This window comes from Hypanus sabinus, chromosome 27, assembly GCF_030144855.1.
Source record: "Hypanus sabinus isolate sHypSab1 chromosome 27, sHypSab1.hap1, whole genome shotgun sequence".
NCBI lineage: Eukaryota > Metazoa > Chordata > Chondrichthyes > Myliobatiformes > Dasyatidae > Hypanus > Hypanus sabinus.
The window spans coordinates 14,473,266-14,493,895 of NC_082732.1; the positions used below are offsets into that span (position 1 = coordinate 14,473,266).

Consider the following 20,630-nt stretch of genomic DNA (forward strand, 5'->3'; position numbering starts at 1 on the left):
TAAAGACTTTTACAAATTGTATTTCCCGCATGTAATTATAATAAACTATATTATACATAATACTTAAAGGTCCATTTGAACTTTGATTCACCATTTTGTATCTTGATATTAAGTTTTCTTGAGCCGGAAAGGCCTGTTACCATGCCGTATCGGTAAATAAATAACATCACCTAGCTGGCAGAGCAAGACGTGATGCAGACAAATGATGTTGAGATGCGCATGCGTCGCTCTCGGCCAGCCACTTCCGGTGGGGAAACTGGCGCCTGCGCAGTGTGCGCTGTTGGCGGCGGTGGTTATGGAGATGCGGTGTGTGTCCGGGCCTGCGGCGGCGAGACGTGTTGGCGGCTGGACGTTAAATCGGGGCGCCGGAGGGCAGGTCGGCTTCGCGGGAAAGATGTGTGTATGATGGCCGTAGACGGGGTTTCCGGCGTTGGGGTGATTGCTCCGACGGAACTGGGTACAGAGCCCGGGGTCCGGTGAAGGTTTCAGCACGTTCTCCGGTTGGGCGGCTGAGGGCTGACTGCTGTCTCTCGAGTGCGCCAGTCCGGCCCTGCTCACCGGATATCGGGGCAGTTGCGCTCGCTCCTCTCGCATCGGAGAGGTTTATTTCGCTTTAGCACACTCCTCGTGTCAGGTCGCCCTTTCTTCAGAACTCCTCTTCTGCCCGACCCAGCGTTTTCCCTCTTTGCTCTTCCACCTCTGAGAAAGGTCCTTTGGCTCGACTCGACCATGTAAAATGAAATGCCTCGTTAGTTAGTCTCGTTTGGTTCATAATACTCTTCTTATTCGTGCAGTCGTCCAAATACTTCATAAATACCCCCATTGTATTTAATTCTTTCAGCTTCTTTCATTTTCCCATAAGCTTCTGGAAAAATAAAAGTTGCCTCTCGGGTCTCCTTTACACACTTCCCTAAATCCCAATTCCCTAATGTGATTTCCCCCTTACTTATAAATTCTACCCATAAAGCTTAAGTTGCCATTCTCTCCAGGTATCTTTCCTGAGTTTTCCCTAACCAGTGACCAATGCAACAGCCCCTTTGAGACCCTCGAGCCCCATCACCCCTGAAAATAATCCAAAAACACTGAGCTGCCTTTCGTTCACCATGTTTCTGTGATTAGCACAATTTAATCCTACAGGCTGATATAACCTCTCAGATAATCTGCTTTATCTGTATAGCTCCTTGCATTAAAGGGAATGCAGTTAAACCCCCCAGCACTCATATGACCTTCTCTCTCCCGCCCCCCCCCCCCCGAAACTCTGCCCACTGGGGTTGCCTGCTCTATTCACAATACAGTATGTGCTTCTGTCTTTCCTTAAGCTGCACTGTAATTTTGGGTCCCACTCTGGTGTTACTGTTTAAAATAATCTCAACAATGGCAAGTCTTCCTGCCGAGATATTGGATGCAGGGAGATTCTATTAGCCCTGTCCTGGAAAAGGCTTCAAATATCTCAATATCTGCCATCACAAAATGCTGGAGGAACTCAGCAAATCAGGCAGCATCTACGGTGGCGAATAAGCAGACAAATGTTTCAGGCTGAGGCCCTTCCTCAGGATTGCTGAGTATCTGAAGGCCTACATGCATCAATTCCTTAGCCATATATTTAGCTGTTTTATCTTGCTCTTTTTAAGTTTACTGCCATATGACAGAATGCTAGATAATTGCCCTAAAAGTCCCTTGTTTCAATTTTCCCTAAATTCCTTTTCCTGGACCTCACCCCTCTTTCTGCACAGGTTGTTAGTACTAATATGGACCACAGCTTCTGGCTGCTCACCACCCCTTTCAGAATGTTCTGCACCTGCACAGTTTCCCATAGTTGACACGTCCTTCCTTTATCCTGACCAATTTCTCAGTGACATCCCTGACCCTAGTGCCTGAAAGACAATGCATCGTCTTAGAATCACTGTGTGTCCACCGAAATGTCAGTCTGGCCTATTGAATAATGTCCCTGTATATCAAGGTCCATAATGCTACTAAACTATATTTCAGCCTTCCCTGCTACACAACAGAGCAGAGTCATGTTGCCACTGATTCGATTACTGCTGCTTTCTCTGAGAGGCTAGCCATCGAACAGTATCCAAGACTGCTTGTTAGAGATGGGAATAGACACAAGGGACTATTGCACTACCTGCCTACCCCGCCTGGTGGGCATTTGTATATCTGGTATAACCTGTGGTGTGATGAAGCCCCTCTCCCACCCCAAAACTCCCATCTCTAATTTTTTATGTTTAATTATACTCCTCAGTGAATCTAACTGTTGTTTCAGCTGGTCCATGTGTTTCAAGAAAAGTTGAAAATGGACACTTACTACAAACACGGTTGTCATTGATAGTGATCTCCCAAATTTCACAGGAGGAGCATACCCACTCCACTAAATTCAACTTCTACTAACTGAATGAAATACTAGGCTGAAAAAAGAAAGATGACCTGGCCTTGATTTGCCATGCCTGTCACTACTCAGCCTCCTTGTGAATGCACAATTAAAAGTTGATGCCCATGTTGGTCCTATTGACGTAGGTAAGAGGAGAGATGAGGTCCAGAATTTCTAGTGTTTTGTAGAAGTTCAAAAGCAGGACCTCCAGGATTATAATCTCAGAATTGCTTCCTGTGCCCTGAGGTAATTACCTTAGAAATGCATGGCTCATGATATGCAGTTGTTTGATTTTTGGATTGTGTTTGGAAATTCTACCATATTCAGTTGGAACTGCATTAACATAGGTAGGATAATTGCATTTAACATATTTTAGGATTTTTGATGTTTAATCTTTGAGGAAGTGGCGTCTTATAATAACTTAGTTGGTACATTTTCTGTTCAGTTCAAACGTTTCCTTTATCACTTTCATATTACTTTGAAATATGGGTAAAAAATAATTAGAGGTGCCGATTAGGAAATTACTGAAAATTTTAATTGTTTTTTTTCCCCCTACTATTAGGCTGCCCTTCTGGAAGGGCAAAGCAATAAGACTGCCTGCTGCCAGAGGCTGGAAGGTAATACTGTACATGTGTATTGGTTTCACTTTGTTGATAGATCTTGACACTTTCAAATCTGTTCTACCTGGCATTGAACTCATTTTGATTTGCACTTGGATCTCCGTCAGTTTTGCTTGTTTGCCTATCTAGTTCTGTTATTCCATAGTTTATTTGAATTGAATTTCAGTATAATGGGTCATTTTGTCTTTAGTTCTGTTGCATAAACTTTGACAGCCTGATGTGTTTGTTAAAACATTACTGGTAGAAGTTCAACCTCCATAACTGTTGTCTTCAATTTAAAAAAGTGCAACCATGCACTTTGTTCTTCTAGATTAAGCACTTTAAAATACAGTTGCTTTTAGATAATTTTAACGTTGGCTTATTAGAAGCTTTTCTATTAATGTTAGGAAATGCACACAAAGAGTTGGAGGAACTCAGCAGGTCAGACAGCATCTACAGAAAAGAATATTGGAAAGATATTTTCAGTATTATTTCAAGAGTTTTAAATATCAATTTTCAACCGCATCCTTTTACTGCAATTTTCGGTTTACCAATGATGGATAATAACCGTTTATCCGCTTCATCTCAACGAATGATTGCATTTGTTACATTAATGGCTAGAAGATCTATTTTATTGAATTGGAAAGAAATTAATCCTCCAACTGTGTTTCAGTGGTTTTCTCAAACTATCTCTTGTTTGAGTTTAGAAAAAATTAGAAGCATGGTTTTTGATTCTTCAGTTAAATTTGAAGAAACTTGGAGATCATTTATTCAACATTTTCATATGAGTTAAATTGTCTTTTCCTAAACCTTACTTTTATTATCCTTAATTATTTGGATGGAGGTTCGGAGTTATTGGCACTACTGTATGTATTTAACATTATATATTGGCCCATGTTGGTTAGTTTGTTTTTTCTCTTTTTTTTTGGGTTTTTTTTTCTTTTTTTTGTCTCCTTTACATAAATACTGTGAGTTTGGGAGGCCTTGTATATTGATTATTATATATCTGATTGTTTATTTAAACTATTAATTATGTATTCTCAAACACTTTATATTCATATTTCATCTATGTTTTTCTTTAAATTAATACAAAGATATAAAAAAGAAAAAGAAAAGAATAAACAGTCAATGTTTCAAGCTGAGACCCTTCTTCAGAATTAAGAAGGAAGGGGGAGGTGCCAGTATAAAAAGGTGGAAAGAGGGGAAAGAGGTTAGCTGGAAGTGAAGGCAGTTGCGTGGGAAAGGTTAAGGGCTGGAGAAGAAAGAATCTGATGGGAGAGGAGAATGGACCATAGGAGAAACTGAAGGAGGTGGGGACCCAAGAGGAAGTTATAGGCAGATGAGAAGAAGGAACGCGTCAGAATGGGAATAGAGGAGTGGGGGGAATTTGTTCACTGGATGGAGAAATGGATATACCATCAGTTGGAGGGTACCAAGGCATGTTGGTCCTCCATCCTGGGGGTGGGTTCATCTTGGCACAAGAAGGGGCCACGGACCGACACTTTGTAACGGGAATTAAAATGTTTGGCCACCGGGAAGTCCTGCTTGTGGCAGATGATGCACAGGTGCTTGACTAAGTGGTCCCCCAATTTATGACAGTTCTCACCAATGTGGATGAAGCCACATCAGGAGCACTGGACACACTAGATCACCCCAGCTGATTCACAGTTTTGTCTCACATGGACTATTTGGGGCCCTGAATGGAAGTAGGGGAAGAGGGGTATAGGCAGTTGTAGCCCCTAGGCCGCTTGTAGGGATAAGTGCATAGGGGAAGATTTGTGGGAAGGGACGAATGGACAGGAGGGAGCAATTTCTGTTCAAAGCCGTGTGGGGGGTTGTGGGGAGAGAGGGGGAGGTAAAGATGTGCTTAGGAGTACGATCCCTTTGGTGATGGCTGAAGTTGTGGAGGATAATGTGTTGGATGCAGAAGCTGATAGGGTAGTAGGTAATGACAACAGGGACTTCATCACTATTAAAGTGACAGAGAGACAGGGTAGGCACGGATGTTCAGGAAATGGAGGAAATGCGGGTCAGGGCAGCGTCAATAGAGGGAGGGAAATCAGATGCTTTAAAGGAGGACATCTCTGATGTCCTGTAAAGGAAAGCCATATCCTGGGAATAGATGTGGTACAGGCAAGAAACTGAGAAACGGGAATAGCATTTTTACAGGAGAAAGTCTGGGAAGAAGTATAGTCGAGATAACTCTGGGAATCAGTTGGTTTAAAAAAAATGTCAGTTGACAATTTGTCTTCATGGATGGAGACAGATCAAGAAAGGGGAGGGAGGTGTCAGAAATAGACCAAATGAATTTAAGGGCAGGGTGAAAGTTAGAGGTGAAGTTGATAAAATTGACTGTCAGTGCAGTCATCAGTGTAGTAGAGGAAGAATTATGGAGTATAATGGGAAAAGCTGCCAGTTGAAGTGGTGAATGCAGGCTTACTTTTAACATTTAAGAAAAACTTGGACAGGTACGTGGATGAAAGGGATATGGTCTAGGTGCAGATCAGTAGGACTAGGCAGAAAAATGGTTCGGCACAGCCAAGAAGGGTCAAAAGGCCTGTTTCTGTGCTGTAATGTTCTATGGTTCTAAGGCTTCAAACATTGACTGTTCTATATTGACAATGAAGAGGCAGGTTTAGCTGACGCCATGTGAGTGTCCATGTTATGTGTTTAACTGATTAGCACTTCATTCAGAAATATTTTGGTTATGTCACAATGCTTATCATTTTCAATCAAAAGTTTAAAAAGCTGAAAATCAGACCATCCTTTATAGCCACTTCAATAATGAATCAACAATAGCTTTCAATCTCCTACATATTTTCAATGGTCAAAATAAAGGTACAGATAGATGTAGATTCTATGTAACCAATGAATGTCAAACTGACTATAAATAAATTTTAATTGCAGGATAGAAGCTATCCTTTTGTTAGATATTTTAGTGAAGGTTTTTAGTTTCCCTTTTTGATAGATTTTGCAGTGTTTCATATTGAATGTGTGCATTTGCATGGAGGAAAATAAATTCTCTGAAACATTAAGCTTGCATTCCAGTTTGAAATTGAATCCTTCTGGAGTCCCTTTGCAGAATCTTTAAGCTCGAGTCATTTTGATTATTTATTTATTTATTGGGATGCATTGTGGAATAGGCCCTTCTGGTCCTTCAAGCTATGTTGCCCAGCAATCTCTGATTTAATCCTAGCCTAATCACAGGGTAATTTACAATGAGCAAGTAACCTACCAACTGTTACATCCTTGGACTGAGGGAGGACACCAGAGTGTCCAGAGAAAATCCACATGGTCACAAGGAGAACATACATGCGTATTTACAGACAGCCCACGAGAATTAAACCTGGGCCGCATGTACTGTAAGACATTATGCTAACACGACACTGCCATGCTGCCCTTGCTGTATCATGGAACAGTTTTTTAATTTGTTACTATGACTGCTGAATCATTAACTGGGACATTAAAATCATTGGCTTTAAACTTATTTTCAAATTACCTAAGGACATATAGAAGCAAGTGCATATCCTTCCTAATTTGGGGTTTTTGAATGCTTCTTGGAAATATCAATTATGCTACAATATTACCAAAATATTTCAATATATGGACATCTGTGCAGCTTCTTCATTTGTTTTAATTTGTCTGATTACAGCTTAACTTTCCATAATGCCCCACAAAATTGGATTTGTTGCTATAAGCTCATCTGGCCACGAAGATGGTTATAATTCAAATGAACTGATGGTGCATGCTCCAACAGTTAGTGGCTGGCGGTCACCAAGGTAAGGAAAATCAAAGCAATGCTATTAATTCCCATGCAGATTTACACTTTCCAAATGGGAAACAGCAGAGAATTTTCAGTAGTTGTCGTCCTGATGAAGGGTCTTGGCCTGAAATGTTAACTTTTCATACATTTTCATAGATGCTGCTTGACCCGAGTTCCTCTAGCATTTTATGTGTGTTGCTCTAAGAATTTCTAGTTGCTTAATTCTTACTTTTCTAGAAGATACGGATTTTGCATGAATACAAAAGCCTTTGTGTTGCTGGAAGAACTGCCCTCCACAACTGGATGGCCCATCAATGGAGCATTAACTTTTTGGAATTACCTAATATCAACAGCAGAAGAAAAGTACAGCTGTTTGTTTTCTGCAGTTAGGTTAACTGAAACTTTGAATGCTGAGTATCAGGATTGGTTAGAAATACTGTCAGGTAAAGCTTTTGGCAATTAAACTTTCCTTGGGTTTATCCTTTGTGAAACTTGTGTTAGAGCCACACAAGGCTTTGCTGAATGGGTTGCAGTTTTCTAATCCATTAAGTTAGCATATTCCACGTGCATGAAGATGGTTGATATGTATGTTTCAGCCTTGTTGCTCTGCTTCAGAATATTTTGTCTGAAATACTAACTAAAAATGTTTGGAAGATGAACATTATTTTTAAAAATCTCAAATTGCTTTAAGTTTTTGCCCAATAAAGATCAGGTATAATGCAGATCTGTCAATGAGCAGTTGTCCGAGTGTGAACAGCTGCATGGGCAATCAGGCATCAGTTGTTTGTGTCAAACATCTGATATATTTTGAAACATCAGTTCTCAAAAGATTTTCAGTTTTTGGTGATCTGTTGACGAGTTTTTGTATGTATCCAAGGTAGCATAGTGGTTAGTACAACACGATTACAGGTTAGGATATCGGAGTTCAGTTCCAGCTCTGTAAGGGTAAGTTCTCCACGTGACCATGTGAATTTCCTCTGTGTGCTCCTGTTTCCTCCCATCAACCGAAGAGGCCCAGGTTTGTAGGTTAATTAGTTATTTTAAATTGTCCTGCAATTTGGCTAGGGTTAAAAGGTGGTTTACTGCCTGTCTGAGTGAGACTCCAGGATCCTTTGTTGATAAGCAATGCAAGGTATCAAGTTATCCCATTAATTGTGAGTTCTGCAGAAAGGATTGTAAAAAAAGCCAAGATTGATTTGAGTTAATTAGACCATCACTCTGTGGCTATGCATTGACAAAAGAAGTAAAATTGCCACAGTCCAATTTGTTTTCCATTCAGTTCGTTTTTTTCTAGATGGTACAATGAATGGTGATTGGTAGTAGGAAAGATGCATATTTTCTTAATGAAATCTGTTTAATTTTATTTCTTTAGGTTCTGCCTCTACCCACAGGAGATTATCCTACAAATGGTGGAGCGGTGTAGGATTCGCAAACTGCAGTTACTTGCACACCAGTATTTGATTTCTACAAAAATTGAATTTTACATCAGTGACAGTCTTCCAGATCACTTTGGGTTGCAACATGTGGACACATTTCGTAGACTTGGGTATGGCTGAATGTCAGATCAGCAGATTTCAACATAACTATGCTGCCACTTGTTGAGAAACAATAAGATTTTGAAATGTCCTTCAGTAGAAACCAAACAGAGAAAACATCTTAAGAAATTGAAAGTATTCTCTAATAGGACAGGGGAAGCATATTTCTTTAAGTGTTTTCATAGAACATTAACTAGTACAACACAGTACAGATCCTTTAGCCCACAATGTTGTGCTGACCTTCTACCCGACTTCTTCAATCTTAATGCTTCTCTCCAAAATAGCCCTCTGTTTTTCTTTCATCTATGTACCTATCTAATGGGCTCTTAAATGTACTTAAAGTATCTGCTGCTACTACCACCACTGGTAGCAATCCTTGCACCCATCACTCTTTGTTTAAAAAAAAACTTAACGGCAAACAACCTACCTCTGACACCTCATTCTTTCCTCCAGTCACCTTAAAATTCTGCCCTCTCGTATTAGCCATTTCTTTCCTGGGAAAAGGGTGCTGGCTTTTATCAGTGCCTTTTGTCATCTTGCATAACTTTCTCAAGTTACCTCTCGTCCTCCACTCCAAAAAGAAAAGCCCCAGCTCGCTCAACCTTTCCTCATGAGGCATGCTCTTCAGTTCAGGCAGTATCCTAGTAAATATCCTCTCCTCTTTAAAGCTTTCACATCCTTCCGATAATAAAAAATCCAGAACTGAACACAATACTCCAAGTATGGTCTATCCAGAGTTATATAGAGCTTCAACATTATCTCGCGGTTTTTGAAATTAGTCCCCTGACTAATGATGCCAGCATACCATATGCCTTCTTAATCACCCTATTAGCTTGCTCGGCAGCTTTGACGGTTATATGGACATGGATCCCCAGATACCTTTGTTTCTCCACACTGTTAAGAATCTGCTATTCACTCTGTACTCTCCCTTCTAGTTCAACCTTCCAAAGTGTGTAACTTCACATTTTTCTGGATTGAACTCCATCTGCCACTTCTCAGCCCAGATCTGATTCCTGTCAATGTTGATGTTAAAGCAGATGTACTGCTCGGTCAGAAAGTCAGGTAGTATGGGATTCAGAGAAACTTGATTGTATGGATTCAGAATTTGGCTTGCCAGAGAAGGCAGAGGGTAGATGGAGCATATTCTGTCTGGAAGTTGGTGACCAATGGTATTCTGCAGGGATCTGTTCTGGGATCCCTGTTCTTTGTGATTTTTATAAATGAGATGAGAAAATGGAAGGGTGAGTTAGTAAGTTTGCAAATGACATAAAGTTAGATGAAAAAGTAGAAAGGTGAATTTGTAATTTTGCATATGATGCAAAGGTTGGTGGTGGTGTGGATATTATAGAAGATTGTTCAACAGTGGTGCTAGAAAGTTTGTGAACCCTGTACAATTTTCTCTATTTCTGCATAAATATAACCTAAAATGTGATCAGATCATCACACAAGTCCTAAAACTAATGAAGAGAACCCAATTAAATAAGTAACTCAAAAAACTTTATACTTCTTCATTTATTTATTGAGAAAAATGATCCAATATTATGTTTATTGGAAAAAGTATTTGTACCTTTGCTTTCGGTAACTGTACACCAATAACTTCAACCAAGCGTTTCCAGTTTGGTTGTAGCACGTTGGCTTCGAGGAATTTTAGGCTATTCAAACTGCTTCAACTCTGGGATGTTGCTGGGCTTCCTTGCATAAACTGCTTGCTTCAGGTTCTTCCATAACAATTCTGTAGGACTAAGATCAGGACTTTGACTTGCCCATTCCAAAACAGGAATTTTCTTCTTTGTAAACCATTCTGTTGTTGATTTACTCTTGTCTTTCAGATCATCATCTTGTTGCATTATTCAACTTCCATTAAGCTTCAGGTGACAGACCAGAACCCTAATATTCTCCTGTAAAATGTCTTGACATGATTTCAAATTCATTGTGCCCTCATTGATTCCAAGCTATCCAGGCCCTGAGGCAGCAAAGCAGTCCCAAACGTGATACTCCTTCCACCATGCTTCATGGTGGGGATGAGGTTTTGGTGTTAGTGTGCAGTGCCTTTTTCCTCCAAACAGCAATGTGCATTTCTGCCAAAACTTTTGTCTCATTTGTCCAAAGAATACTGTCCCAGAAGTGTTGCAGAACATCCAGGTGGTCTTTTGCAAACTTGAGACGTGCAGCAATGTTTTTTGGCAGTAGTAATTTCTTCTGTGGTGTCCTTCCATGAACACCATTCTTGTTTGGTGCTTTTCTTAGTGTGGAACAGAAGCTTTAACAAATTCTACGAATTTCTGTAGGTCTTTTGCTGTTACACTTGGGTTCTTTTTCACCTCTTTCAGTAGTGCACGTTGTGGTATTAGCTTTGCAGGATACCTACTGCTAGGGAGAGTAGCAACAGTACTGAGTTTCCTCCATTTGTAGACCATTTTTCTTATTGTGGACTGATGAACACTCTGGGCTTTAGAAATGCTTTTGTATCTTTTTCCAGCTTGATGCATCTCTACAATTCTTCTAAGGTCCTCTGAAAGTTGTTTTGATTGACACATGGTGCACATGAACAGATCTTTCTTAAGAGCAGGCTCTACCAGTAACCTGACTTTGTGTGTCGTTTTTATAGGGTAGGTCACCTCTGCAACCCACGCCGCCAGTCACTTCTCATTGATTAGAACATCTGATTCCAAATGGCTTCTGTGGAAGGCATTACTTCAGAGGTTCACCCAACAAATACATGTAATATTGGAACATTTTTCTCAATAAATAAATGAACAAGTATAATTTTTTTGTTACTTCTTTATTTGGGTTCTCTTTATCTGGTTTTAGGACTTGTGTGATCTGATCACATTTTGGGTCGTATTTATGCAGAAGTAGAGAAAATTGTACAGGGTTCACAAACTCTGGGGCATAATTGTAGGTTACAATGGCACATTAGAAAATGACACAGCACAGAACTTTGGCCCACATTGTTGTGCTGATCTGTTAACATACTGTAACCCTTCCCTCCTGCAGAGTCTGCCATTTTTCTATCATCCATGTGCCTGTCCTGAGTTTCTTAAATGCCCCTAATGAATTTGCTCCTACCACCAGCCCTGGGAGCACATTTTGTGTACACACAATTCTCTGTTTAAAAAGTAAAACAAAAGACAATTTGTCTCTGACATCACCCCTATACTTTCATACTCACTTGAAGTTTATGCCCCATGGATTAGCCATTTGCACTCTGGAAATAGCCTTTGGCTATCCTCTCAATTTATCCTTCATACATCTTGTACATCTCTATCACGTTGCCTCTCCTCTTGAACAATAATGGAAAAATGTTCTTGTTCACTCAGCCTGTCCTTCCTAGACATGCTGTCTAATCCAGACAACATCCTGGTAAATCTCCTTTGCAGATCCAGCTACAAAGTGGCAGATTGAATTCAGCCCTAAAAAGTGTGAAGTGATAAATGTTGGAAGGTCAAATTTTTAAGGCAGATCCACAGATCCCTTACAGTTGCCACATATACTGATAGGGTTGTTAAGGAAGCAAATTATGTGATAGCCTTCCTTGGGGCATTGAATTCAGGAATTGTGAGGAATTGTTGCAGTTCTATAAAGCCCTGGTTAGATCACACTTGGAATATTGTGTTTAGTTCTTGTCATCTAATTATAGGAAGCATAAATAGACTCATTTTCCCCCCAGGGTGGAAATGGCTAATATGAGAAGGCATAATTTTAAGGTGATTGGAGGAAAGAATGGGGGATATCGGACATTAAATGTTTTTTTTACATAGAGTGGTGGATTTGTGGAACTTGATGCCAGGGAGCAAGTGAAATTTTACTATGGAGTTGCTTGAAATTTTACTATCTAATTGTAAGATATTGCTTTAAATGTACTGAAGTTCATCTGTTTCATACAGCTTATTAAATATTTATGTAAATTAACTTGTTTTTACAGATATGTTTCCCTGTCAGATAACCAGAAGACAGGTTTCAAAGCTCGAGAACTTAAGTCTGTCCACGTTGATGCAGTTGGAAAATATCTGAAATTAACTTTCCACAAAAATCATGTCAACAGATATAACTTGTACAACCAGGTAATGCAATAATTTTATGCACACTTAAAAATGTATTTATGAGGAGAGTCTTTGTATTCAGGGATTCTTCAAGTTTTATCTACTTGGAACATAGCATTAAAACATAAGAAATAAGAGTAGAGATAGGCCATCTGGCTCATCGAACCTGTTCTGCTATTAACTAAAATCATGGCTGATGTCAATTAGATTGTAAAATTACAAGCAACTCCATATTTAAATTCACGCTAGACAAGAAATTGAACAAAACAAGGGAAAAGTCAAACAGAAAATTAAGTGTTAATAATGGAGCTTGTCATGATTTCTGATGGAAGTCAGAAGAGATCATCCATTGAAGATATGAAGTTTTTTCAAACTCCTTTGGCACCAATGACATAGGGGCCACATGTCCCATCTTCATCTACCCTCTTTCTCCCGTAACCCTTAATTCTCCTGCTATGCAAAAGTTATCTAACAGTATCTTAAACATATTTAATGAAGTAGTTTGGGCAGAGAATTCCACAGATGGGAAAAGGAGTTTTGTCCTGATCTCCATGCTGAATTTATTCCCCTGAACCTTGAAGCTATGTCCTCCAGTTCAAGTCTCTCGACACAACTTTCTTGCCTCCACCTTCCTATCCCTTTCTGTTATGTGCATGTGCACGGTGTGCCTGAGTTTTGGTTTGCCAAGTTACTTTCATTCTCAGTTTAGATCACTGCTGAAGCTGCCTCCCTGTCAGGACCTCTTCAGTCATGACTTGGAGAGCACAATTTAAAGAAGCAGGCATTTGGGAAGTGGGGGATAGCGAGCCGCTGGGGAGAGTTGATAGTTAAAGAATCGCGCTAGTTTCCATATTAATAAACTTGTAGTCTTCGTGATTCGACCTGTGTTTTCATATTATGGAGTTTGGCTTTTGGGTTGCTCGCTTGGATTTGTTTGTCCTCATATTGTATATACGTCTTTAAAACTCTAAAGATACTGCAAATAGGACTGCCTGTGCCTGCCTTGTACTTTTCTCATCACAAGCAACTCACAGCATTGAGGGTGGACTTGTCTTTATATTGCATCCCTGACACCTCTCAACTAGATCCAGCAGGGGGATATAACATAAATTGGGGGCTTGTCCGGGATACATCTTGTTGTTGTCAGTTTCCTTTGTAAAGGATGAGTTGAATTTCTGTTTTTTTTATGAGTGATCAAAGTGTTATTTAGTGTATCATTTTCTAAATTTAAAATGTATTGCACACTTTTACAAGACACTGTATTTACCACTTTGGTCTCTGTGCAAACATCTATTTACCACTGTGGTGTGATACAGATACACTAGATTGATCCTTAGATTTGGGAGAGGTCACCCAGATTCCAATGAGGGAGAAACTGACCAAGTCCAGCCTACATTCATTGTAATTCGGAAGAATGCAAGGACATGTAATAGAAATACAAGATTTTGAAAAAGATTTGGATGACGAAAACCAGAAAGCTGCTACCTCAAGCTGAAACATCTTTGGAATTGCTACTTGGTGTTGAGTAACTTATTTAAAACTGAATTCATGTTTGCTTTATTGCCATTCAACCTTACACATGGGCAGTATACTGCCAAATGAGACAATGTTCCTCTTGACCATCTAAGTGCACAACACAATACATATAACTCACACACAAAGTAATATTACCACAAATAAATTAACATGCAAGGTGCATTTACAATACATGTTAAAAAGTAAACAGTAAATACAGTGTCTTGTAAAAGTGCAATATATTTTAAATTTAGAAAATGAGACATTAAAATATGAAAATAGTTGCGGGGGTGAATACTTCTTCAAGGCACTGTATATACACAGCACACAAGATGACATTTTGATGTCTAAATATTTTTAACTTTTAGGTAGCACTGGTGGCTGTAAATATCCTTGGAGAACCCATGGAATATAAGGAGATGTGCATAACTGTGAGTAGAAATTTTATTTTCATATGTTGTTCTTAATTTGGAGCTGGTACAGCTGAAGTACATTGAGTAGCTGGAAAGTAGAAAAAAATTGAATGTCAAATGCTGAAAATATTCAAGACAATGTAAACAATATGTGAAAGCTAGGGAGGGTTGTTGGCTGGTTACAGGTGATTAGAAGCATGGAATAAGAGCTGATGTGCACATTTTTGAAGAGGTTGGTTATTTCAGATTAGATTTTTTACCTCACTTTTGATTACAATAATGGGAAAAGTATAGAATATTGAAGGTGCTCAGGAATGATTTCTGCACTAACCACCAATCTCCTCAGGAGACTTGCACTAACCATCAAGCACCCATTTTGTTCTTGTGGAAAAGGAAGCACATTTAGTTTCAAATTTGATTGTTGTTCAACTATATATGAATACCCATGAATACAGCCAAATGGATCAATATTACTCCAATGCAAAACACAGTACCAACAGCACAAGGAACACATGGCATATATGAGACAACAATAAAATCCAATCACACACAAAAAAAAATACAGTTCAAGTCCCCGAGTCCATGCATGTTGCAATAATCTGCAGTTGATTACAATACAGTTGGCCCTCCTTATCCGCGGATTCTGCATGTGCGGATTCAACCAGCCGCGGATCGGGAAAACCCAGAAGTGCTCTTCCAGCACTCATTGTTTGAGCATGTACAGACTATTTTTTCTTGTCATTATTCCCTAAACAATACAGTATAAGAACTATTTACATAGCATTTACATTGTATTAGATATTATAAGTAATCTAGAAATGATTTAAAAGTACAGGCATTCCCCGGGTTATGAATAAGTTCCATCCCTGAGACCATCTTTAAATAGGATTTGAGGTCCAAACAGATACATCTGGTATTATTTAGCGTCAGTTACTCAAATGTTTTTCTTAGTATATATTACATATTTTACCTTTCTATGCATATAAAACACTGAAGAAACATATATATTTCAATAATTAAACCACTGCTGATTAGTTATAATTGTAGCTTTCATTGGGGCAGGGCATTTGACATGCTCAATTAAAATTGTTCAGGTCACTGACCGATTGTAGCCTAACGCTTTTCCAGTGACTGATGGTGTTTCACCTCTTTCTGATCACTTTATTACTTCCACCTTATTTTCAATCGTGATTATTTTTGTGAACAGAAACTTTGCAGATTCAGAGCTGCGCGGGGTCCTAATGTCCACCGCACTGAGACATGTTAAATAAAGTCCGGGGTTCCGCTGGGTCCTAAAGACCACCACACTGAAATAGGTTAAATAAGGGACTTGAGTATCCGTGGTATTTGGTATCCGCGGGGTGTCTTGGAACCAATCCCCTGCAGATAAGGAGGGCCAACTGTACATCTTGTCTTCTGAGTGAAGACTGGAGGGCAGCACACAGGCAGTACCATGGCTTGAAGCCTAGTCCTTGCTCCAAATGAGGCTATGCAGCTCCCCTGCCTTTTCCTAATAAAACTGTGAATTGGACTTGCAGCAGTCCACTTTAACAAGGTCCAACAGGGTCTTGCCAACACAATAAAAGCAATTAAGATGTTCACTCACTGTTAGACTAAACACCCACTCTGAGGCACCTCTGATGCAGGCAGCAGTAGAATCCGTGCCGTCTAGCTTCAGTTTCCCTGCCAGCAAGCAACTCACTAATGGCGTTGACCTGTCGTACTTTAAGTTCTTAATATCCATCAATCATAAAAAAATACATTTAAGAAAAACACCTTTGGTGGCCCTGTAGAGGCCACTGCATCCGAGGTGACACCATCTTACTGGAATTCATTTTATTTTCACTGATTCTATCAGCTAACCATGTTAGAAAAGTCTGAATCATTGAGTTTCAGTTGGGGGGTGTGCAGGTGGTGCTGAGGGGCATGGAGCATGCACAAACTCTACGTGGACATTACTTTTTCAGCTGCTGTGCATAATTTTCATTGCAAGTTCAGCATTTTCAGCACATGGTTTATTATGCATCATAATTCTAAGTTATTAACATATTATTGGCACCCCATGTCTTTTACTCCAAATAAGAAGTTTATTACTTTTTCTCTTGTCATTTCAATATTGCTGACCTTGTGGACCTTTCTACTTCCCCCACATCATGGTTTTGAAAATCCAAGGGAAGTATTTTCTGCGTACTTAGAGCAGGAGACTATTTGGCTTTTGAATGTAGCACAACAACCCCATCAATTTGGTTCCCTGGAATCCTGGCGTGCCTAACACTCACTGCTCTTTCTTTTCCCACATTAAAGGATCATATGAGTAGACAGTTAATTTTAATTAATTCCAGTTAATACACATTTTATGTGCAAGGAAACCAAAACACCTTGGCAAACCTTTTTGATAATGTGTTCCCAAATTGGAGATAATTTTTTTAAAACAAAATTCTCTCACGTGCCATGGTAATTTTGAGCGGAGATTATCACTGATTAAAGAATTAGTCACAATATTTACATTGTTTTCATTGCCTTAGTGAAAGTATATGAGACAGATTGAAATAATCATTTTAGAAAATCTATTCAAAAATTATTTTAAAAAGGCAATTGAAAAGTAACAGTTCTAAATAGTAATGTTATTGTAACTGTTTACTATCCAAACACTGATGGATAGCACACCAGATCTACAAGGATTTCAAAACATATCATCTAATGTCACACGTTTGCACAACCATCTAGCTGGGTCAGAACCAGTGCGTCCTTTCCTGTGAAACATCCCATTGCTCTTGGGTTGTAAAAAATACTCTCTGCTTCATTTGGAAGTAAGGGTAATTATTGTCTTTATTATGGGCGGGATTTAAAGAATTGATAGGGAGCTCTGCATAATGTGTGTTGACAAAATTTTTGTACATGCCATTTTGGGCACGTATATTAAAGTCTTGCCACCCCTGGCAGCGGAGAAACTATATGACGAAAGTGCACAGCTCAGTCTGAGACCACAATCTTTCTGTTGATCTCAAAAAAAAATTCAATTTAAGCAATGCATTGTAAAGTTTACTTTTTTTTCTCACAGCCTTCGAAAGATAAGTTGATTGATCGCTATCTTGGATGCAGCCCAGATGATCCAGCACTTGATGGAACTTACTTTGGGTAAGTAGTTGAGTATTTAAGCAGCAAAACGAAAGTTGTAAGAGTCATTGCACTTTATCATGGAGTGCAGGTCAATGTACCTATTTTGTCAGTGAAGTCTCAAGTTTGAGTTTTATTTTTGAGTTCTTGATGGAAAGTTATTTAATTGTGTAGTAAAGAACTATTCCTAATTCATATTAATTGTATATTAATATTAATCTGTTTGGAAGTGTCCTAGTTTTTTTTTTATCCCATGCCTTTAGTTGAATTGCCACACAAACATATAAGAAAGGAACAAATCCTTTGAAACTTAAAAAGAACAATTAGGATGGAATAGTTCCTTACTATAAATAATGTCATTAAGCTGCAGAGAGAATGGTGCTGTGGTACTAAGAGAAGCAGTTTTAGTCGGTTCATCAATATTATTCAGTGTCCTCTCTTTTATTGTAATTGACATTTATTCAACTTCACAAAATATGTTATGCGTAGCAAAACTACAATTCCAGGATTCCAGTCAAGCTCACTCTCTTCGACAAATCTATCCTCCTTTAGTTAACGAGACTAAAACTGTAAACAGTATTGAAGGTGTGGTCTCTCTGAGGCGCTGTCAGAGATTATAGTCAGCAATCTTTATTCTGGTACTTAATCCTCTTGTAATAAAAGGCAATATACCATTTACTTCCCTCATAACTTGTGCCTACGTGTTGGCTTTCAGTTACCTGAGTACAAGTATACCTCTGTTCCTTTTGATCATCGGTGTTATCTAATCTATTGTCACTTTTTATTTAATTAGCAAACATGGCATTTTGTCTCCTCGCCAAATGGTTGATATAAATTGAGAAGTATATTCCATTGCGTATCCCATAAAGGCTGATTTATACTTCTGCATAGGCTCTACGCTGTAGCCTATGCAACTGGCCTACACCGTTATGAGCATTTATACCTGTGCATTGGTGTATCTGCATCGCTTTGCAATTCACTGCCAAAACGCTAGTTAGTGATGGGGTTTCTATGCCACTGTGTTGAGTTTCTTTGTGTAGTTCAAACAATGGCGACTGAAACAGCGCATAATGTTGGAATTGGAGCTAATAAATGTTGAACAAGAGTTACTTTTATTGAAATTACTGCAACGCAGAAAAGAGAGAAGACATCAGAGGAGATGGTGTGTACGACCATTGAATGGATTGAGGCAGAAGGAGGGTGAATTTTTTGTGCTTGTCCAGCCACTGAGAGACATGGATGAGGAAATGCATTTCAAATATTGGCAGAGAAAAATAAGCAACCAGAAATGTGTAGGTGGAAATGAGAATGCTACCTAGCGGACCAATCACTGTTGTTGTGATCTGTGTTGCCGCAGTGCGTAGTTACATTTTTGGGGAGGTGCGCGTCAGGCTACGTCGTAGGGTACACAGCTATGCCATACATACGGCATAGATTTGACGCAGAAGTATAAGTGGCCTTTAGTTACAGCATGCTACATTGACAGATCTGTTTGACCTACTGTTTGCTTTCTTTTGACCAATTCTCAATCCATATTGAAATAACAAGAACGAGATTAGACTTGCAGCTGTATGTCAGTTGCAAAACTTCAACTTTGAACAGCAGCAAAAATGATTTTTTTTTGAGTTGGATAAAGTGAAATCCAAATTAAGTTTAATAAAAACTCTGATTTATTCAAGTTATAATTACTTTTGTTTTCAGTAAGTCAGAGGTTATCTCGCCCTTGGATGATTTGGCCTTTGATATGTACCAAGATCCTGAGGTGGCCCAAATAATACGTAAATTGGATGAAGAGAAACACGAAGCAGTTAAACATGAGCGCTATGATTTTGCAAAGAAGCTTAAGCAAGCTATAGCTGATCTTCAGAAGGTAAAATGTGGTATTCAAATATATATACTAATTTGTGGCGTTATGGCAACATGTTAATTACACTTTATAAATCAAACATTCAGAATTTTAGTTAAATTTTCAACTTTAATTGTCTGATATATGAATATAAAGATCAAGGCTATACTAATTTTTGGGTTTCTGTATTAAAGATATTTTACTGAAATATGTAGATAGCTGTTGTTTACAGACAATATTGGATGTGGCATATGTGCGTGAAAATGGTATTGATTTAATTGAAGGTTTCACATACTGTAGTTGGTGTCATCACAGATGTTGCACTGTGACAATATTTCAGAAATAATTGAATTAATGGGAATGACACTTGTAAATAATTTTAACATAATTCATTGAAATGAGTTTTAAATTGAAGTAGGTTTTAGAGAGATAGAAGTAGTCCTTTAGCACATCCTGTTTATTGAAACCAACTATTTTAATGCTATGCTTTGATCAGCCATGATATCAATTATGTCTCCACTTCAAGTAATCTGAATGATTGGTTTAAAGATATAATCAAGATGATACTAAAGTAAGATTATTATGTTGGTGTTCTCTTTCAAGTGTAAATGACCATATTGCAGATTCAATTCAAGTTTAATTGTCATTCAACTATAAGAGCATAAGGTATAGGAACAGAAGTAGGCAATTTGGCCCATCGAGTCTGCTCTGCCATTCAATCATGGGCTGATCCAATTCTTCCAGTCATCTTCCCATACCCTTTGATGCCTTGGCAAATCAAGAATTTAGCTATCCCTGCCTTAAATGCATCCAATGACTTGGCCTCCACAGCCACTCGTGGCAACAAATTCCAGATTTACCACCCTCTGACTATCTATACACAAATACCCATGAATACAGCCAAATGAGACAGCATTGCTCCACGGCCAAGTTGTAGAACACAGTACCAATTGTCACACAGCACAAAGCACACACAGCATGTACAAGATAGCAAGCACATAAGTGCATCGGTAAGATACAGGCACATAATGAAAGATGTGACTCGAACCACGGATATCTGCAGCCGACCACAACAGAGCTTGTCTTCTGCCAAGAGAATGGTGCTTGGGGGACGGGGGGCATTGTCTGCAGCGGCTTGAGGCCTAGACCTTGCACATACAAGATAGCAAGCACATATAGGATATCAGTAAGATACAACCATGCAAAAAATATGTATAGTCTAGACTCTTAATCCATCAATGCTGCAGATTTCTGCACTCAACCACAATAGAGCTGATCTTCTGCCGAGCGAACACTGGGCAGGCAGCACCGATGCCACATCACACCAAGCGAGTTGGAGTGCACTGGCTTCGACACCTCCCTTGGTGGCTGTAAGCAGGTGACACCGCAGTTTGTGGCCTGATCCTCGCTACAACTGAAGCCACACAG

At 39.1% G+C, this 20,630-nt stretch overlaps 1 protein-coding gene across 4 annotated transcripts in view; it reads left to right on the forward strand.

Moving 5' to 3' along the window:
* The first annotated feature begins 250 nt into the window (after positions 1-250).
* cep104 (centrosomal protein 104) overlaps positions 251-20,630 on the forward strand; it is a 145,448-nt gene continuing 125,068 nt past the window's right edge. For 2 of the 4 annotated variants that reach the window (XM_059951759.1, XM_059951755.1), the window contains exons 1-8: positions 251-376; positions 2,934-2,988; positions 6,623-6,749; positions 8,106-8,279; positions 12,194-12,332; positions 14,195-14,257; positions 17,301-17,377; positions 19,058-19,226. In XM_059951759.1, the coding sequence (XP_059807742.1) occupies positions 6,637-6,749; positions 8,106-8,279; positions 12,194-12,332; positions 14,195-14,257; positions 17,301-17,377; positions 19,058-19,226 (735 nt within the window). In that variant the 5' untranslated portion in view covers positions 251-376; positions 2,934-2,988; positions 6,623-6,636. Of the gene's footprint in view, positions 401-2,933; positions 2,989-6,622; positions 6,750-8,105; positions 8,280-12,193; positions 12,333-14,194; positions 14,258-17,300; positions 17,378-19,057; positions 19,227-20,630 lie in introns of all 4 variants that reach the window. The other 2 variants (XM_059951757.1, XM_059951758.1) reach the window with 2 other exon arrangements.